The 16066-nt window shown below is 42.8% G+C and overlaps 1 protein-coding gene across 2 annotated transcripts in view; it reads left to right on the top strand.

Moving 5' to 3' along the window:
* The window catches only part of JAK2 (Janus kinase 2), a 284382-nt gene that overhangs the window by 106774 nt on the left and 161542 nt on the right, over positions 1-16066 (top strand). For both annotated transcript variants that reach the window (XM_075827431.1, XM_075827440.1), the window contains one exon: positions 3019-3142. In XM_075827431.1, coding sequence (XP_075683546.1) covers positions 3019-3142 — 124 coding nt within the window. The remainder of the gene's footprint in view (positions 1-3018; positions 3143-16066) is intronic.

Raw genomic sequence — 16066 nt, 5'->3', positions numbered from 1 at the left:
CATGCAAGGTACTGATGCCGGGCAGCGACATGACGTATACATGAGCCGCATCATTATGAGGGAACCTGGTGGGGAGAAGTGTAGAAGAGCGGTGAGGTTAGTATACGCCTTTTTTTTAATTTTATGTCTGATGGGAAGGGGGAATTGAATGGTGCATGGCCACGATTACTACAGCACAAGTGTGGCGCACAGTCAGCCAAAAGATTCTAAACCTTTATTAAGAGGTGTTCGCCTCTTAATAAATGTGTCGTATCTTACTCCAAAAAGTTGTTTATTAAGGCTGGGAGACATCAGGGGAAAGTTGGCAGTGCCCACAGACACAAACCACATGTGTATATCAAATTTAAGTTTAATATCAGATTGCAACAACTGTCTGGCAGCATTTGATTAATACGGTGGGGAAGATTTACTTTTAGAAAAGCGTCAGAAGTGTGGCACAAACTGAGCCAGAATTCTATTTCACATGCCATGCGCCACATTTATTAACTGTTGTAGACCCTTTTTGTGCTGCACTTGACAAGAGGCGGGACATGATCTAGCAGGAAGGGCATGGCTTAAAATAAGTTGTCGTGCACAAAATAACTGGCGTAAACTAAGCCAACCAAGAGGTGGGATAAGGAAAACTACTACAGCTGGCCGTACATCAAATAAATGGGCGTTTATATTAAACATGAAACTGCCAAGTCCTCCAGAGCAAGAGCCACAATTACAAGCGCTTTTTCCCTCTGTCTAATACAGGGATGTTCCGAGGGTGGAACTCTGATGTCCATGTGACTTGCAGGTACTTCTGACAATTCGACTTATGTCTAAGGGCCAATACAATAGTATGAAGATTTCATTCTGTATCATTGCAATAACGATCAGGAATGGCATACTGGTCCATCACTGTACTGCTATAGTGCATTTGGAAAGTCTTCAGACCCTTTCACTTTTTTCACATTTTGTTATGTTGAGACCTTGTGCTAAAAAAATATCACGTTTTTCCCTAGCATTCTGCACTCCAATACCCCATAATGACAAAGTGAAGACAGAATTTTAGATATTTTTTGCACATTTTAAAAAAATGAAAAGCTAAAATTTTTCATCAACGGAAGTATTCAGACCCTTTGCAATGACACTTGAAATTTTGCTCTGGGGGCCTCTCATTTCTCTAGATCATCTTTGAAATGTTTCTACACCTTGATTGGAGTCCACCTGTGGTAAATTTATTTGATTGGACATGATTTGGAAAGACACACCCCTGTCTATATAAGGTCTCACAGCTGACAATGCATATCAGAGCAAAAACCAAGCCATGAGGAGGAAAGAACTGCCTGTAGAGCTCAGACAGGATTGTGTGGAGGTACAGATCTGGAGAAGGGTGCAAATAAACTTCTTCTGCACTGAAAGCTCCCAAGAGCACTGTGGCCTCCATAATTCTTAAATGGAAGAAGTTTTGAACAACCAGTACTCTTCATAGAGCTAACCGCCCCACCAAACGAAGTAATCGGGGGAGAAGGGCCTTGTTTACTCTGGCTGAGCTCCAAAGATTCTGAATGTTCTGTGAAGCCTCTCCTCAGTAAAAGACACATGAAAGCTTGCCTGGAGTTTTTTAAAATAGCACCTAAAGGACTCTCAGACTGAGAAACAAGATTCTGTGATATGATGAAACCAAGATTGAACTTTTTATCCTCGATTCTAAGGCTGGGTTCACACGACCTATTTTCAGACATAAACGAGGCGTATTATGCCTCGTTTTACGTCTGAAAATAAGGCTACAATACGTCGGCAAACATCTGCCCATTCATTTGAATGGGTTTGCCGACGTACTGTGCAGACGACCTGTAATTTACGCGTCGTCGTTTGACAGCTGTCAAAAGACGACACGTAAACTTAGTCTCGTCAAAAGAAGTGCAGGACACTTCTTGGGACGTTTTTGGAGCCGTTTTCTCATAGACTCCAATGAAAACGGCTCCAAAAACGGACGTAAAAAACGCTGCAAAAACGGCGCGAAAAACGTGAGTTGCTCAAAAAACGTCTGAAAATCAGGGGCTGTTTTCCCTTGAAAACAGCTCCGTATTTTCAGATGTTTTTGGTCACTACGTGTGCACATACCCTAAGCGTTCTGTCTGGAGGAAACGAGGCACTGCTCATCACCTGCCCAATACCATCCATACAGCATGGTGGTGGCCGCATCATGCTGTGGGGGAATATTTTTTAGCGGCTGGGACTGGTCAGGGTTAAGGGAAAGATGAATGGAGAAAAGTACAGAGATATTCTTAATAAAAACCTCAGTCTGGACCTCAGACTGGGCCGAAGGTTCTCCTTCCAACAAGACAATGACCCTAAGCACACAGCCAAGACAACACAGGAGTGGCTTAGGGACATATGTATGTAACAAAAAGTGATCTCGCCCAATGTGCCATAGTCCGTTAGAGGAACCGGTTGGTTTTTTCGGTCTCTCTGTTCCAGGACTAGCAGCAGAGACTACACGTGGAGCGTGGGTCAGCATCTCACAACGCCCGCTACTACGTTTCAGGTATACGCCCCATTCTCAACCACCGACGGTCCCCATCCAACCTGACAGACTTCGAAAAGTTCTGCTGAGAAGAATGCCAGAAAATCCCAATATCTAGGTGTGCAAACCTTGTGGCATCATACCCAAGAAGACTGGAGGCTTCAACTAAGTACTGAGTAAAGGGTCTGATAACTTACGTCAATGCAATGTTTTAGTTTTTCCTTTTTAATAAATTAGCAAAGATTACTAACCTTCTTTTTTCACTTTGTCATTATTGTGTATGGAGTGCAGAATGACGGGGAAAACCTTTTAATTTTTTTTTATTTTAGCACAAGGCCACAACATAACAAAATGTGAAATAATTTAAAGGGTCTGAAGACTTTCCTAATGCACTGTATATGATGGAAAATAGAAAGTGCAAAAAATTTAACTATTCTACTAACAACAATTATCATCCTGAACTCATACAGTACTGAACTTTCTAAATTTTTCACAATTGTTTTTTTTGGTTTTTTTTCCAGGGGTGACACCTGTATACTATACCCTATTTGCTTTGATGAACGAGGATGACAGAATATGGTATCCTCCCAATCATACCTTTGTTGTGGATGAAACAAGCAGGCAAATAGTGAAATTTCGACAAAGGTGCGTATTTTGTTTGTTCTTTCACATTGGTATTGTAATGCTGTATTCCTGCAAAGCTGTAATAGACAAGTTATGCAGACCATTCATGGTCCTGGTAAATGGGTAACAAATCATGTGGAGCTGTAACAGACTGCTGAATACTAACTCTATCTAAATAAATCCCACTCCTCAATCCCAACTCGTGCCCTAGCTAGGCAGATTTGCCTTTCAGGTTCCCGGGAAAGTTGGGTTACAAACCATGGGGAGCTGTAATGGAGACTGCTAAATACTAAATCTACCTAAATAAATCGCCCTCGCTCTCAAATCATGCTATAGCTAGGCAGATTTGCCTTTTAGAAAGCTGTGTAATAAGTGGAATTTTCAATGCATTTTATATTCTGAAAAAAAAAATAACCGTAGTTGCCCTACATACACAACGCAGCACAAAGTAAAGAAAACAACAAACATAAAAATTTGCCTATTCCAGGAGTAATTCCATGCTTAAGGTCCTTCATCATTGCCCAGCTAACTGTGTCCATTATAGTCTGTGGGGGATAAGCCCCCACCCCTGAACTTTCTATTTTCAGCAGTAATGTCTCTAATTACGGACGAAATCTACGGTCATGTGCATGGGGCCTTATCTATAGGGGACACTTTTATATATGTATATATTTTTTATGTTTTAGAGGTATAACATCCCTGTAAGAAGCAGAGACAGGGTGAGTTTTTGTTATCTCCTTTTGTAAACCACCTTGAATACTATTTCAACCCTTTGGCACCCTGCAACGTAAATGTGTGGTGCTAAATGCTAGTACTTGGAGCACATTGCCATACATCTATGCTGCTGTGATGGTGAGGCCATATCAGTTGTGCCCGCATGCTCCCTTGCAGCAGGAGTGGTGCAGGGTGGTGCTGTCAATAACCGCGACCTCCCAGCGACAACGACTAGGATCTGAGAATATCAATATTATCACTAGCAATTGCTGCATCACAAGGGAGCCTTGGCTATAGTGCTCTCTGGCGCTAACCTTTTTAAACGACCACCCAAAGAACCCCAGGGCTGTTCTGTGTTAATCCCTGTTAGGGCATACCTAGCCGCTGCTTGTGCATTATTCATACACAGGCAATAATGCATTGGAATTCATAGCTATTCCAATGCATTATAATAAAAAAAAAAAAAGTAAAAGTCCCATTTTAGGACAAAAAATAAAGTTTTTAATAAAAAATAATTGGTAAAGGAGGCATGGCTTGAAGCTTATGGAGATGAGACGGTCGTATAGTCCTGCTGCTTCGCTCTCATCGGCTGAAAACTGGCAACCAGGCCGCACTACCGAAAAAAAAAAACTTGGAAGGTACCCAAGCAACCATTAGACACCCAGTTCCTTCCACCTTTTCTCACCTTCGACTATAACCTCATGCGGGAGACCAGGGACCCAACGGCCACTTCCATTGTGGCACCGCAGCGTACTTCCTTGACTCCCCGTGACTCTGCTTCCTCCAGGCCTAGTGGTGAGTTACGTGTACTGGACATTTTTCCTGTCCCTCCACCACACGCCCCTTCAGCCGCCTCCACTTTAGACCCCTCGTCACCATCCCCCTTAACCCGGTGGGGACACAACTCTAGGCCTTGATCCCGGTTGCGGCCATTGTTGGCTCAGTCTCTGATGGTCCTATGGACAACTCCTCCACATGGGGCTCTTTGATATGGGCGCTCTTCCTCGTCAATCACTAGTTACACTGACCTCAATGTGTCGCCTGCACTGTTAAAGCTCCACCACTTCTCTCACCACTGACTGTGATGTACCAATGACTGTGATGGGGGGTGAGGACCTGTCGTGGGGGGGGGGGTGCCCTCTTTCTAGAAGCTTAGATGATGCAGGCGCTTTTGACTGTGGCGTTCGAAGTGGTTAAACGGCCAGGAACAGAGCGATCAATGTTCCTGGCCATTAGTCCAGGGTGTCAGCTTTAATACACATCTTTGCACCATTACGGTTTTGGGGGTCCCTTTCACCAGGCCCTCAGGGGTCTTTGCTCCTCCCCGGCTGCATCGGTGAGATTGTCATACTCCCATTCTTCAACCTTCCCTATCAATAATGGTACTCCTCAGGGCTGTCCCCATTCACCTCTCTTTTATGTACTGAGGAATGAGCCTTTAGCGGCTGAGATTAGAGCTAACCCTGATATTCAAGGTATCCCCATTGGAGTCCTTAAAGCTATCTCTCTTTGCGGATTATGTTTTGCTGACTTTGACTAATCTGTTTATTTAGTTTTCTAATGTCCATTGTGCTATTACTCACTACAGCCAGCTGTAAAGATAAAATAAATTCCTCTAAAACAAACCATTAGTTTCCCCCTCCTTTGTTGTCAAGTTAGAAGTTGTCGTTCTGTTACGCCTGGAGGGACAAAAAGCTAAAATATTTAGGTCTGTATAGCCCCCTACTATATCTCACTATTTCAGGCAAATTTCCCACCCAGGTTCATACACTGTTGAAGGGGTTGAGAAGATTTGGTATAAATGTAGACTGTGCTTTCAAGTTTCCGCCCTCTACTTTCCTCTTAGTACCTTTTTTGTTAACACCACATATCCCTGATAGTATGACGTCCGTGATATTTCGACCCTGGTTCAATATTGACTTTTATATCGCTTTGGAGACCTAGTGGACCCTTGCACGACCAAGCTTATGTGAGTTGCTGAACTTAGGTCGAAGAACTTACTTCCCTCTACTACAGCATATGGTTACCGACAAACCATTATTGCTCTACCTCACTGTGTTCGACCGTGGTACCTTGGCTTACCCCCTTTGTACGTATGTGCTTAACGGGCCCCTCTCCTATGGGTCTTATCTCCAAGCTTATTAAATGGTGTTGAGTTCTTCCCCTTAAACACGCTCAGATGGGAAAATTGGTTTTGCAGTGTACTCCCTTACGACCTTTTGAGAGTAATTCGGTCCAAGGAGACTAAAAGCTCCATGTGTACCTTATACACGGGGCATCAATTCATACTATTGATGGGCTGATTTCGGACCCCCGAAACTCAATAAATTCAACTCTCCAGAACTGATTTATACACAATCAAGGACCGCCTTTCAATGGAATATTTGACGGCCCCTGTATGCAATACCTCAAATAAATTCCTGGAAACCTGGGCCTTATGTCCATATATGGACAGTGACGTCAATGGCTTTCCTGTGCTCAGCGCATAAAGTAGAGGTGTGCTCCGGAAATCCTCTTGTGAGAGCCAGGATCCATTTTTAATGTCCGTTACAAGGATTGATTCCTAAAAAACGGCAGTTAAAAACTGATCCATTGGGTTCTATGGGGGGCCATCTGGCCGTGAAAACGGGCAAAAATAGGACATGTCCTATTTCTTGAAAAAGCAGCTGTATGAATACAGCCATAGAACTACATGGTTCTGAAAACAACCTTGTGATGGCGGTTAAAAATAACGGCCATCCCATGGCAATTTTTACCTGTCATGTGAATGTAGCCTTAGTATATTCTAGTTGGTTTTGAAATAGGAAAAAAAAAACCTGCTTTTTGGAGAAGTGAATTTTGCAGTCATCTTTCTTTTCTAAAATTACATATTGCATCCAGTTAATAAGCGTTACTCCACCCAGAAATGTGGTAGTGTGAGAGTATAACTCCCTTTTACTTATAACACACCATAGAATATTTTAGTTTCTCTAATCATAGCTATGATGTCACAGATTAGGGTCAAACCATGTTATTATTATTTAATGATTCTTATAAAGAAGGCAGGGCTACACTAATTCCCTATTAATTTCTCGTTAAAAAGAGCTGTTTAACCGTCATGGCTTTTTTTTTTTTTGCAATAAATCTATGTTTATTTTTACATTGTGGCTGGATGCTGGTGGCTGCAGTATGAGTGCTTGAAACTTCACAGGCTTTTGCTGTGCTTTCCAGACTTGATGCAGGGGGCATTGGATTTGGAGAACAGTTAACATTGCTTTCTCTCGTAAGAAAAGGGCTCTGTATGTCTTCTTGTTTGGTATTAAACACCCAGTATAATGTCTTGACTACAAAGTCTAATATAGCATGGACCTGCTGAGAGCTGCGTGGGGTTTAAGTGTTATGCAAAATGAATAGCCTAGAAAATACTATTTTCCTATAGGATAACATCACATGTATTATAAAAAAGACTGTTTTAGCTATATATCATAATATCCCTGTTTAAAGCAGTTATAACATTCTATTAACCCCTTCCCGACATCCGCCGCATATATACGGCGCAATCGGGAAGGGCTTACCGCAAAGCGCAGTACCATTACGTTGCGTGATCGTGCGGGCTCAGGAGCTGAGCCCGCACCATCACCGCTGGGTGCCAGCTGTATGTTACAACTGGCACCCTGAGGTACCGGCCAGGACCGGAGCTAGCATCCGATCCGGCCGATTGACCCCTCAGATGCTGCGTTCAATAGAGATCGCAGCATGTGAGGAGTTTTTAGCCACCGACACCCAAGCAACGCGATCGCTGGGTTACAGGTGGCTGCAAAGGCGATTGGAGGCCTAATACTTACCTCCCTGTCTGCCAGCAACGGAATCCTCCTATGCCCCGCTCGGCGGCGGGGCCTAAAAGCCTTCCGGTACCATCGGCAAGATGGCGCTGGCTCCGCTTCTGGCTCAGAAGCTGAGCCGGTGTCATCAGCAGTAGGTGTCTGCTGTATGTTACAACGGACACCCCCCGATGTATCGGCAGGAACCGGAGCTAGCTCAGATTCCTGCCATTAACCCCTTCGATGCAGAGATCCAATGCGATCGCTGCATCAAAGTGGCTTGTAGCAAATCGGCAGCCTGCCATGCGATGACCAGGCTGGCGACTGCTACTATGGCAACAGGAGGCCTAACCATGGCCTCCTGTCTGCCATCACGGAAGCCGTTTAGGCCCGGAGCCGGAGCCTGATCGGCTTGCTGTCGGTGAATAACTGACAGTTCTAATACATGGGTATTGCAATGTATTAGAACATCAATCAAACAGTTGGACCTTCAAGTCCCCTAGCGGGACTAAAGAAAAGTGTAAAAAAATTAAAAATAAAAGTTGTAAAACATAAAATAACAGTTTCAAGTAATAACATAAAATACGATTGCCTTTTTTCCCTTATCAAGTCATTTACTATTGTAAAAAAATAATAAAAGCATACATATTTGGCATCGCCACGTCTGTAACGACCTGAACTATAAAAATATTATCTTAGTTGTCCCTCACAGTGAACGCCGTAAAAAGCAACCTAAAAAATAATGCCAGAATAGCTTTTTTTTTTTTTTGTCACTTTCTTACAAAAATTGAATTAAAAAGTGATCAAAAAGTCACATGTATCCAAAAATGGTACCTATAAAAACGATTACTTGTCTCGCAAAAAACAAGCCCTTAGACCGCTCCATCGACCAAAAAAATTAAAATGGCGACAGAAAAAATACATTCTTTTTACAAAAGTAATTTTATTTTGCAAAAAGTTGTAAAACATAAAAACTTTCTATAAATTAGGTATCGCCGGAATCGTACTTACCCGCAGAATGAAGGTAACATGTAATTTATAACGCATGATGAACGCTGTATAAAAAAAACTATGGCAGAATTGCTGTTTTTTGATTACCTTGTCTCCTAAAAAAAGGATAACAAGTGATCACAAAGGTGCATGTACCCCAAAATAGTACCAATAATAACTACAGCTCGTCCCGCAAAAAAACAGCCCTCAAGCCACTACATCTATGAAAACATAAAATTAGTTAAGGCTAGTCAGGAAATAAAAATATGCGGTTGTGCTGGTGAACATTTCTTCTGTTTCAAGAGGCGAATTATCAAGGCCCTAAAATTAGGGAACCAGGAAGGGGAGAGCCCAAACATATCTGTTAGAAGCGAGGGAGCCGGTATTATACCAAGACAACACTTTCCAGCAAAATTCCTCAAACTGCAAAGGTGCAGAGTGTGGACCAAATGGGAGATAAGTAAGGATGCCATTTATCAGTGCGACACCGGCCTGTGCAATAAGGATTGCTTCATAGCGTAACACACATCTATGGATTATTTTACACCATTATTATACCCTCTTACTATGTACTATGTACTTTGCCCGGCTTACATGTGCCCCACATTATAAACTGAAACACCAGTAAAACTCCAAACAAAACTACTACCAAGCAATAGCCACGCTCCAAAAGCTAAATGGCGCTCCTTCCCTTCTGAGCCCTACAGCGTGCCCAAACAGTAGTTTACTTCCAGATATATGGCATCGCCATACCTGAGAGAACCCTTTTAACAAGTTTTGGGGTGTGTGTCTCCAGTGCCACAAGCTGGGCACGACTTATTTCCCTCTGAAATGTCAAATCTTGAGGAAAAATTTAAATTTTTACTTAGCACCATCATTTATGGAAAAGACCTGTGGGGTGAAAATGCTCATTACACCCCTTAATAAATGCCTTGAGGGGTGTAGTTTCCAAAATGGGGTCACTTCTCAGTGGTTTCTTTTATTATTTCACATCAGAGCCTCTGCAATTGTGAACCAATACTGTGTAAGTTGCCAAATTAGACCTCAATTTCGCATGGTACTCTCTCACTCCTGAGCCCTGTTGATAGTCCAGGCAAAAGATTAGGGCCACATGTAGGGTGTTTCTAAAACCGGGGAACACAGCATAATAATTAGAGAGCTGTCTTGTTATGCTGGCACAAGCTGGGCACCACATATTGGGATATCTATGGAAAAAATATAATTTTCACTCTGCAACATCGAGTGTACACTAATTTCTGCAAAACACCTGCGGGGTTAAAATGCTCGCCACACCCCTAGGTGAATACCTTGAGGGGTGTAGTTTACAAAATGGGGTCACTTGTAGGGGGTTTCCACTGTTTTGGTCCCACAGGGACTTTGCAAATGCGACAGTGCCGAGAAACCAATCCAGCAAAATCTGCACTCCAAATGGCACTTCTTCCCTTCTGAGCCCTACCGTGTGCCCAAACAGCAGTTTATAACCACATATTGGATATTGCTGTACTCAGGAGAAATTGCTTTACAATACAAACATTGTGTTTCTTTTTTTTTTTTTTTACTTTATTTATTGAGAAAATGAAAAGTTTTGAGCTAAAGCTACGTCGTCTTGAAGAAAAGGGATTTTTTTTAATTTTCACTGCCCAATTTTAATAAAATCTATAAATCCCCTGTGGGGTCAAAATGCTCACTACACCCGTAGATGAATTCCTCAAGGGGTGTCGTTTCCAAAATGGGGTCACTTGTGGAAAGTTTCCACAGTTTTTTGTCCCTTCGGGGGCTTTGCAAATGTGACATGGCCTCCGCAAACCATTCCTGCTAAATTTGAGCTCCAAAATCCAAATGGCGCTCTTTCCCTTCTAAGCCATGCCGTGTGTCCAAACAGCTATTTAGGACTACATGTGGGGTGTTGTTTTAATCGGGAGATATTGCTTTACAAATGTGGGCTAAACCTACATTTTCTTTGAAAGAATGTAGATTTTAATTTTCACGACCTACTTCCAATAATTTCTGCAATAAAATTGTGGGGTCAAAATGCTCACTATACCCCTAGATCTCCTTGAGGGGTCTAGTTTCCCAAATTGGGTAACTTTTGGGGGATTTCCACTATTTTGGCCCCACAAGAGCCCTTCAAACCTGACATGGTGCCTAAAATATTTTCTAATAAAAAGGAGGCCCCAAGACTCATTAGGTACTCCTTTGCTTCTGAGGCCGGTGCTTCAGTCTATTAGCACACTAGGGCCACGTGGGCTATTTCTAAAAACTGCAGTATCTGGGCAATAAATATTGAGTTGCTTTTCTCTGGTAAAACCTTCTGTATTACAAAAAAAATTGATTAAAAATTTATTTCTGGGGCGTGGCTTGGCTGCCGGACTGAATGGCCGCTTGAAAACTCCGCTCCGCACTGCCTTACCGACATTCAGCGACTACTTAACGCCTGATACCTCTCCTACACCCTGACTTTGCTGTACCGGAGGATAACACCGCCAGGCATGCCCAGAAGAAGAAAATCTGTGTCCAGACCAGCGAAACTGCTGGATTTCTATTTCCCTCACGACCGCCTGAAGGTCCAAAATGGCGCCGATGCCTGCTCACAAACGGGTTCACTCACCTCCGCTCCGGGATCCCCGCACGCCACGACTCCACCTCGCAGGAGCAGTTCTGTACCGGCTCTGTCACCTCACACTCTGACAGCCTCTCCTCATTCTCAAGAGATGGAGTTACCTCCGACCCTCGTGTTACCGGAACTCAGAGGCCGCCATCTTACCATCTTAGGGATCAAACACGTGGCACCTCTTCTTCCTCAACTCAGTCTCCTACATCCAGGAGCCCTGCGAAACAGCAGAAGAAGGGCCCACACCTCTCTCAGACTTCTTTGGGGCCGGACAAAGACTGACACGATGACGAAGGTATGTCTTCAAGATCCCCAGATGTTTTAACTGACATGCCATCTTCATCTAACCCTGTCACAGAACTTACCCTTAGGACCATGTTGCAAGCTCTGCAGCAGTCTCTCTACTCAGGTTTAAGTAAATGAGCGAATCCAATGTCGGAAGCGTTACACGCAGTGGAAGATAGGGTTCAACATGTTGAATCAAAAATGAGCGTCTTTGCAGCCTCTCACAATGAGCTTATAGATGCCCATTATGACCTTGAAGCTAACTTTTCACAAGTGAAAGCTAAAATTGCCGACTTAGAAGACAGCTCCCGACGTAATAACGTCAAATTTCGAGGTATCCCTGAAGACATAGCAGCCAAAGATCTGACCCATTTTATTCAAGATTTTGTCAAGTCTGCACTGCCTAAATGCACCTCTAGGGACCTGATCATTGACAGAGACCACAGGGTTCCCAGACCTAAGCATCTAGCTGAGGATGTTGCAAGGGACGTCCTGGCCCGCTTCCACTTTTTCCACATAAAAGATAACTTCATGAATGCCGTCAGACAAAAGGAGACTCTTCCTGCGCAATACAACCAGATCTCCGTATATGCAGACCTATCTGCTGTCACTCTGCAACTTAGGAGAGAACTTTCCCCCATCACTACTGCTCTGAGAGATCACAAGATTCTATACAAGTGGGGATTTCCAGTGCGTTTATTGATCAACAGGAATGGCTCCATGCACGCAATCAGAACCGTTGGAGACTGAGCGCTGCTCCTCCAACAGTGGGGTATTTCCGTTTCTGTAGTTCCCCCAGAATCTACGAAGAGAGCTCCCCCACAACCTGTGAAAGATGACTGGCGAGTGATCAACCTCCGTAATCGACCACGACGTTTAGGTACACCCTACGGCAGGGGCGCTGCTGGGCTCTTTGAGGCCTAGAAATCCGGTTCACAAGCGGACTGTTTCCCCCCGCATATGTCTGAACTTCCCTGTTGTTCAGACCTTCCTTTGAGAAAGTATTCGAATGCTTTTGTTTTGTTACTGTGAGTTTTTTGCTTGTTTATTGCAGCTATCTTTATCTCATATATACTTGTACCGCCATCAAAGTGCATACCTGCCATTAATTACTATAGTATGTAATTTCTGTAATGGAAGGAGTATAATTCTTATGTCTGAGGGAGCTTATAGTCAGCAGACCGTGTTCTTTTATAATGGCTCTTAAAATTGGCTCTCTAAACGTAAATGGCCTTAACAGTCTGCATAAGAGGGCGTATATGTGGAAGGAAGCGCAACAATTAGCATGTGAGGTTCTTTGTATACAAGAGACTTACCTTTTGAAACAAGATGCTCATCGCATCAAACACCCTCAATTTCCCTATGTCTTCCAATCACACCACTCCACCAAAACCCGAGGTGTGCTGATGGCTATAAGAAACTCAGTTGCCTTTCAAGTAATTGAATTGTTTGCTGATCCTAACGGTAGATATATTTTCCTGATTTGTCTGATTAACAATGTAAAATATTCCCTGTTAACGCTGTATGCACCTAACACGCACCAGATGAGATTCCTACATAAAATCCACAGATTGATTTCCAAACATAAACAGGGACAATTAATTATATGCGGGGACTTTAACGCTGTTATGGATGTTGACATAGATACCTCTTCACATTCTCGTCTCTCAAGCGTTGCCCTCGGTGATTGGTTTTGTGGGGAGGAGCTGTACGATATCTGGCGTATGCAACATGGTCGGAACGAGACTACTCGTTCCATTCCCAAGTACATAATAGCTACTCTAGAATTGATATGTTCATAATAGATAAAACTACACTTCTTTTGGCTCAATCCACGACTATTGGAAGTATTCAGTGGTCGGACCACGCTCCAATTACTCTGACGATTGCGGAATCGTATAATACTCCTTCAGATTACCTTTGGAGATGCAACTCTTTTCTCTTATCACATCCTACTTATAAAAAAGACATAGAAAGAGACCTTCATGAGTACTTTCAACAAAACGATACGCCAGATGTCGGGATCTCCTCCCTATGGAACGCACACAAAGCATACATCAGAGGCACTTTCATCCGATTAGGTCACACTCTTCGCAGAACACGGGTAGCGGAGATCTCTTCGATGACAAACGAGATCCGCATTTTGGATACAAAAAATAAATTATCACCCTCGACGGAATGGGCCTCTCAATTACTCCTCCTACGCCAACGCCTTCGTCTCTGCTTACTATCTGAGTATGAGAAAAATTTAAGGAAAACCAAAGCTCGATATTATTCACAAAACAATAAGGCAGGGAAACTATTAGCCGCTCGACTTAAAACTCAACACCAGAAAGCTAGAATCCCTTACTTGATAGACCCCCATAATCGCAAAAAAAATTCTTGACCCCAGAGACATAGTAGATCAGTTCCGCATATATTACTCATCCCTCTACAACCTAAAAGATGACCCCTTTACTGCTTGTCCCAACCCCCCTGAGATACTAGACTTTCTCCGGAGGGTGTCTTTGCCTAAATTGTCCGTAGAACAGCTGGAATCCCTAAATGCCCCAATCACACCGCAAGAAATTTTGACAATTATCCACTCCCTCCCACAAGGCAAATCCCCAGGCCCAGATGGCCTTTCTAACTCTTATTATAAAAACGTATCCACTATATTAGTTCCCTACTTGACAAAGTTTTTTCAACATGCCATGGATCTTGGTTCCTTTCCGAAAGAAAATCAGTCGGCCATTATTGTCACACTCCCTAAACCGGGTAAGAATCCTGATGTTCCCCAAAATTTTAGACCAATTTCGCTACTGAACTCAGATTTAAAACTATATGCCAAATTAATTGTAACGCGGCTTTCCCCTCTGTTGACTACTTTGGTGAGTGTAGATCAGGTGGGTTTCGTTAAAGGACGGCAAGCGTCAGATAATACGAGAAAGATCTTAAACCTAATTCACCTTATTGAAACGCGAGCTACGCCAGCTTTGATGCTGGCTTTGGACGCTGAAAAGGCGTTCGACCGCATTAATTGGTCTTGCGCCTTTGCGACACTTAGGGAGATGGGATTTGAGGGCACAATATTGAAGGCCATTGGAGCTCTGTACTCGTCGCCTACAGCAAAAGTATACACTAATGGAATCCTGTCCACGGAGTTTAATATATCTAATGGCACCCGACAAGGATGCCCTTTATCCCCAATAATCTTCATATTATCCATGGAACCGTTAGCTCAACACATTAAACTTTGCACGGAAATTCAGGGAATACAATGCCGGGACAAATCACATATCATTTCTTTATATGCAGATGACATCATCCTATCTTTAACTGATCCAGAGTCCTTGTTGGCCTCATCTATGGACATTATCAATGCGTTTGGGAAAATCTCATATTATAAATTAAATGCGCAGAAATCACAAATACTTCCTTTCCATCTAGACTTTTCTACACTACATTTCCTTAAAACCAAATACCCTTTTGACTGGCAAACGAAAGGTATTCAATATTTAGGTATAACCTTAACTTCCTCCTTTAGGGACCTATATGAGGCTAATTATGAACCGCTTTTGAAGACTATTCAAACCGACACGGAGCGACTACTGAAATTTGAAACCTCATGGCTTGGCAGGATTGCAGCATACAAAATGCTTCTATTACCCAAACTTTTATACCTATTTCGAACCTTGCCTATCGCTCTTCCCAAGAGATTCTTTCAGATGGCGCAAAAAACCCTCTCCCAATTTGTCTGGTCAAGACACCAACCTAGAATTTCCATGCATTTGCTTACTAAAGACAGGAAGATAGGAGGTTTGGGTATACCAGACATTCACAGCTACTACATTGCCACTCAAGTAGCACAAATATCTAGCTGGTGGGCCATGGATGGAGACAAACAATGGGTACAAATAGAAGCCTCTTCTACTTCGCCCCTGCCCTTAAAATCTACACTATTCTTGCAGTTTTGGGAGTTACCATATCCCTGTCCACTATCTCCATTGACAAAGTCTACTTTGGAATGCTGGTCCTATATTCAGCGAAATACACCTCACCGCGTTCCTTTACTTAAAAGCTATATTCCCTTAGAATTTTTTATGCTGATAATTCCTAACCTTTTCTTTATCATCATGGATTGCAAAGGGTATCAAAGATGTTTCATTATTGTTTGAGCACCGGCAACTGGTGAGTTTTGATCATCTCAAGTCTGAATTTTCTCTATCCGACTCAGACTTTTTCAAGTACTTACAAATAAAACACTGCATTATGAACATCAACAATTTGGATGCTTTATGCTTTATGCAACTTTAAACTATTTGGCCATTTCTCCAGACGAGTTAAGGGTTTAAAACCCATATACAACACGATCAACTCTCATTATTCGTTCACTAAATTTCATTTGCTTAAGTCATGGGAAAGAGACTTAGAGATGACATTTGATGACGCGGCATGGTTGGCCTCCTTTAAACTCATACATGCGGCTCTCCCATGTATTCAACATGTAGAAACCGCAATTAAAACTTCTTTGAGATGGTACTTCACTCCTGACCGTTTGCATCA

This window comes from Rhinoderma darwinii, chromosome 1 (assembly GCF_050947455.1).
Source record: "Rhinoderma darwinii isolate aRhiDar2 chromosome 1, aRhiDar2.hap1, whole genome shotgun sequence".
Classification (NCBI taxonomy): domain Eukaryota; kingdom Metazoa; phylum Chordata; class Amphibia; order Anura; family Rhinodermatidae; genus Rhinoderma; species Rhinoderma darwinii.
This window is presented reverse-complemented; position numbering and strand designations above follow the sequence as displayed.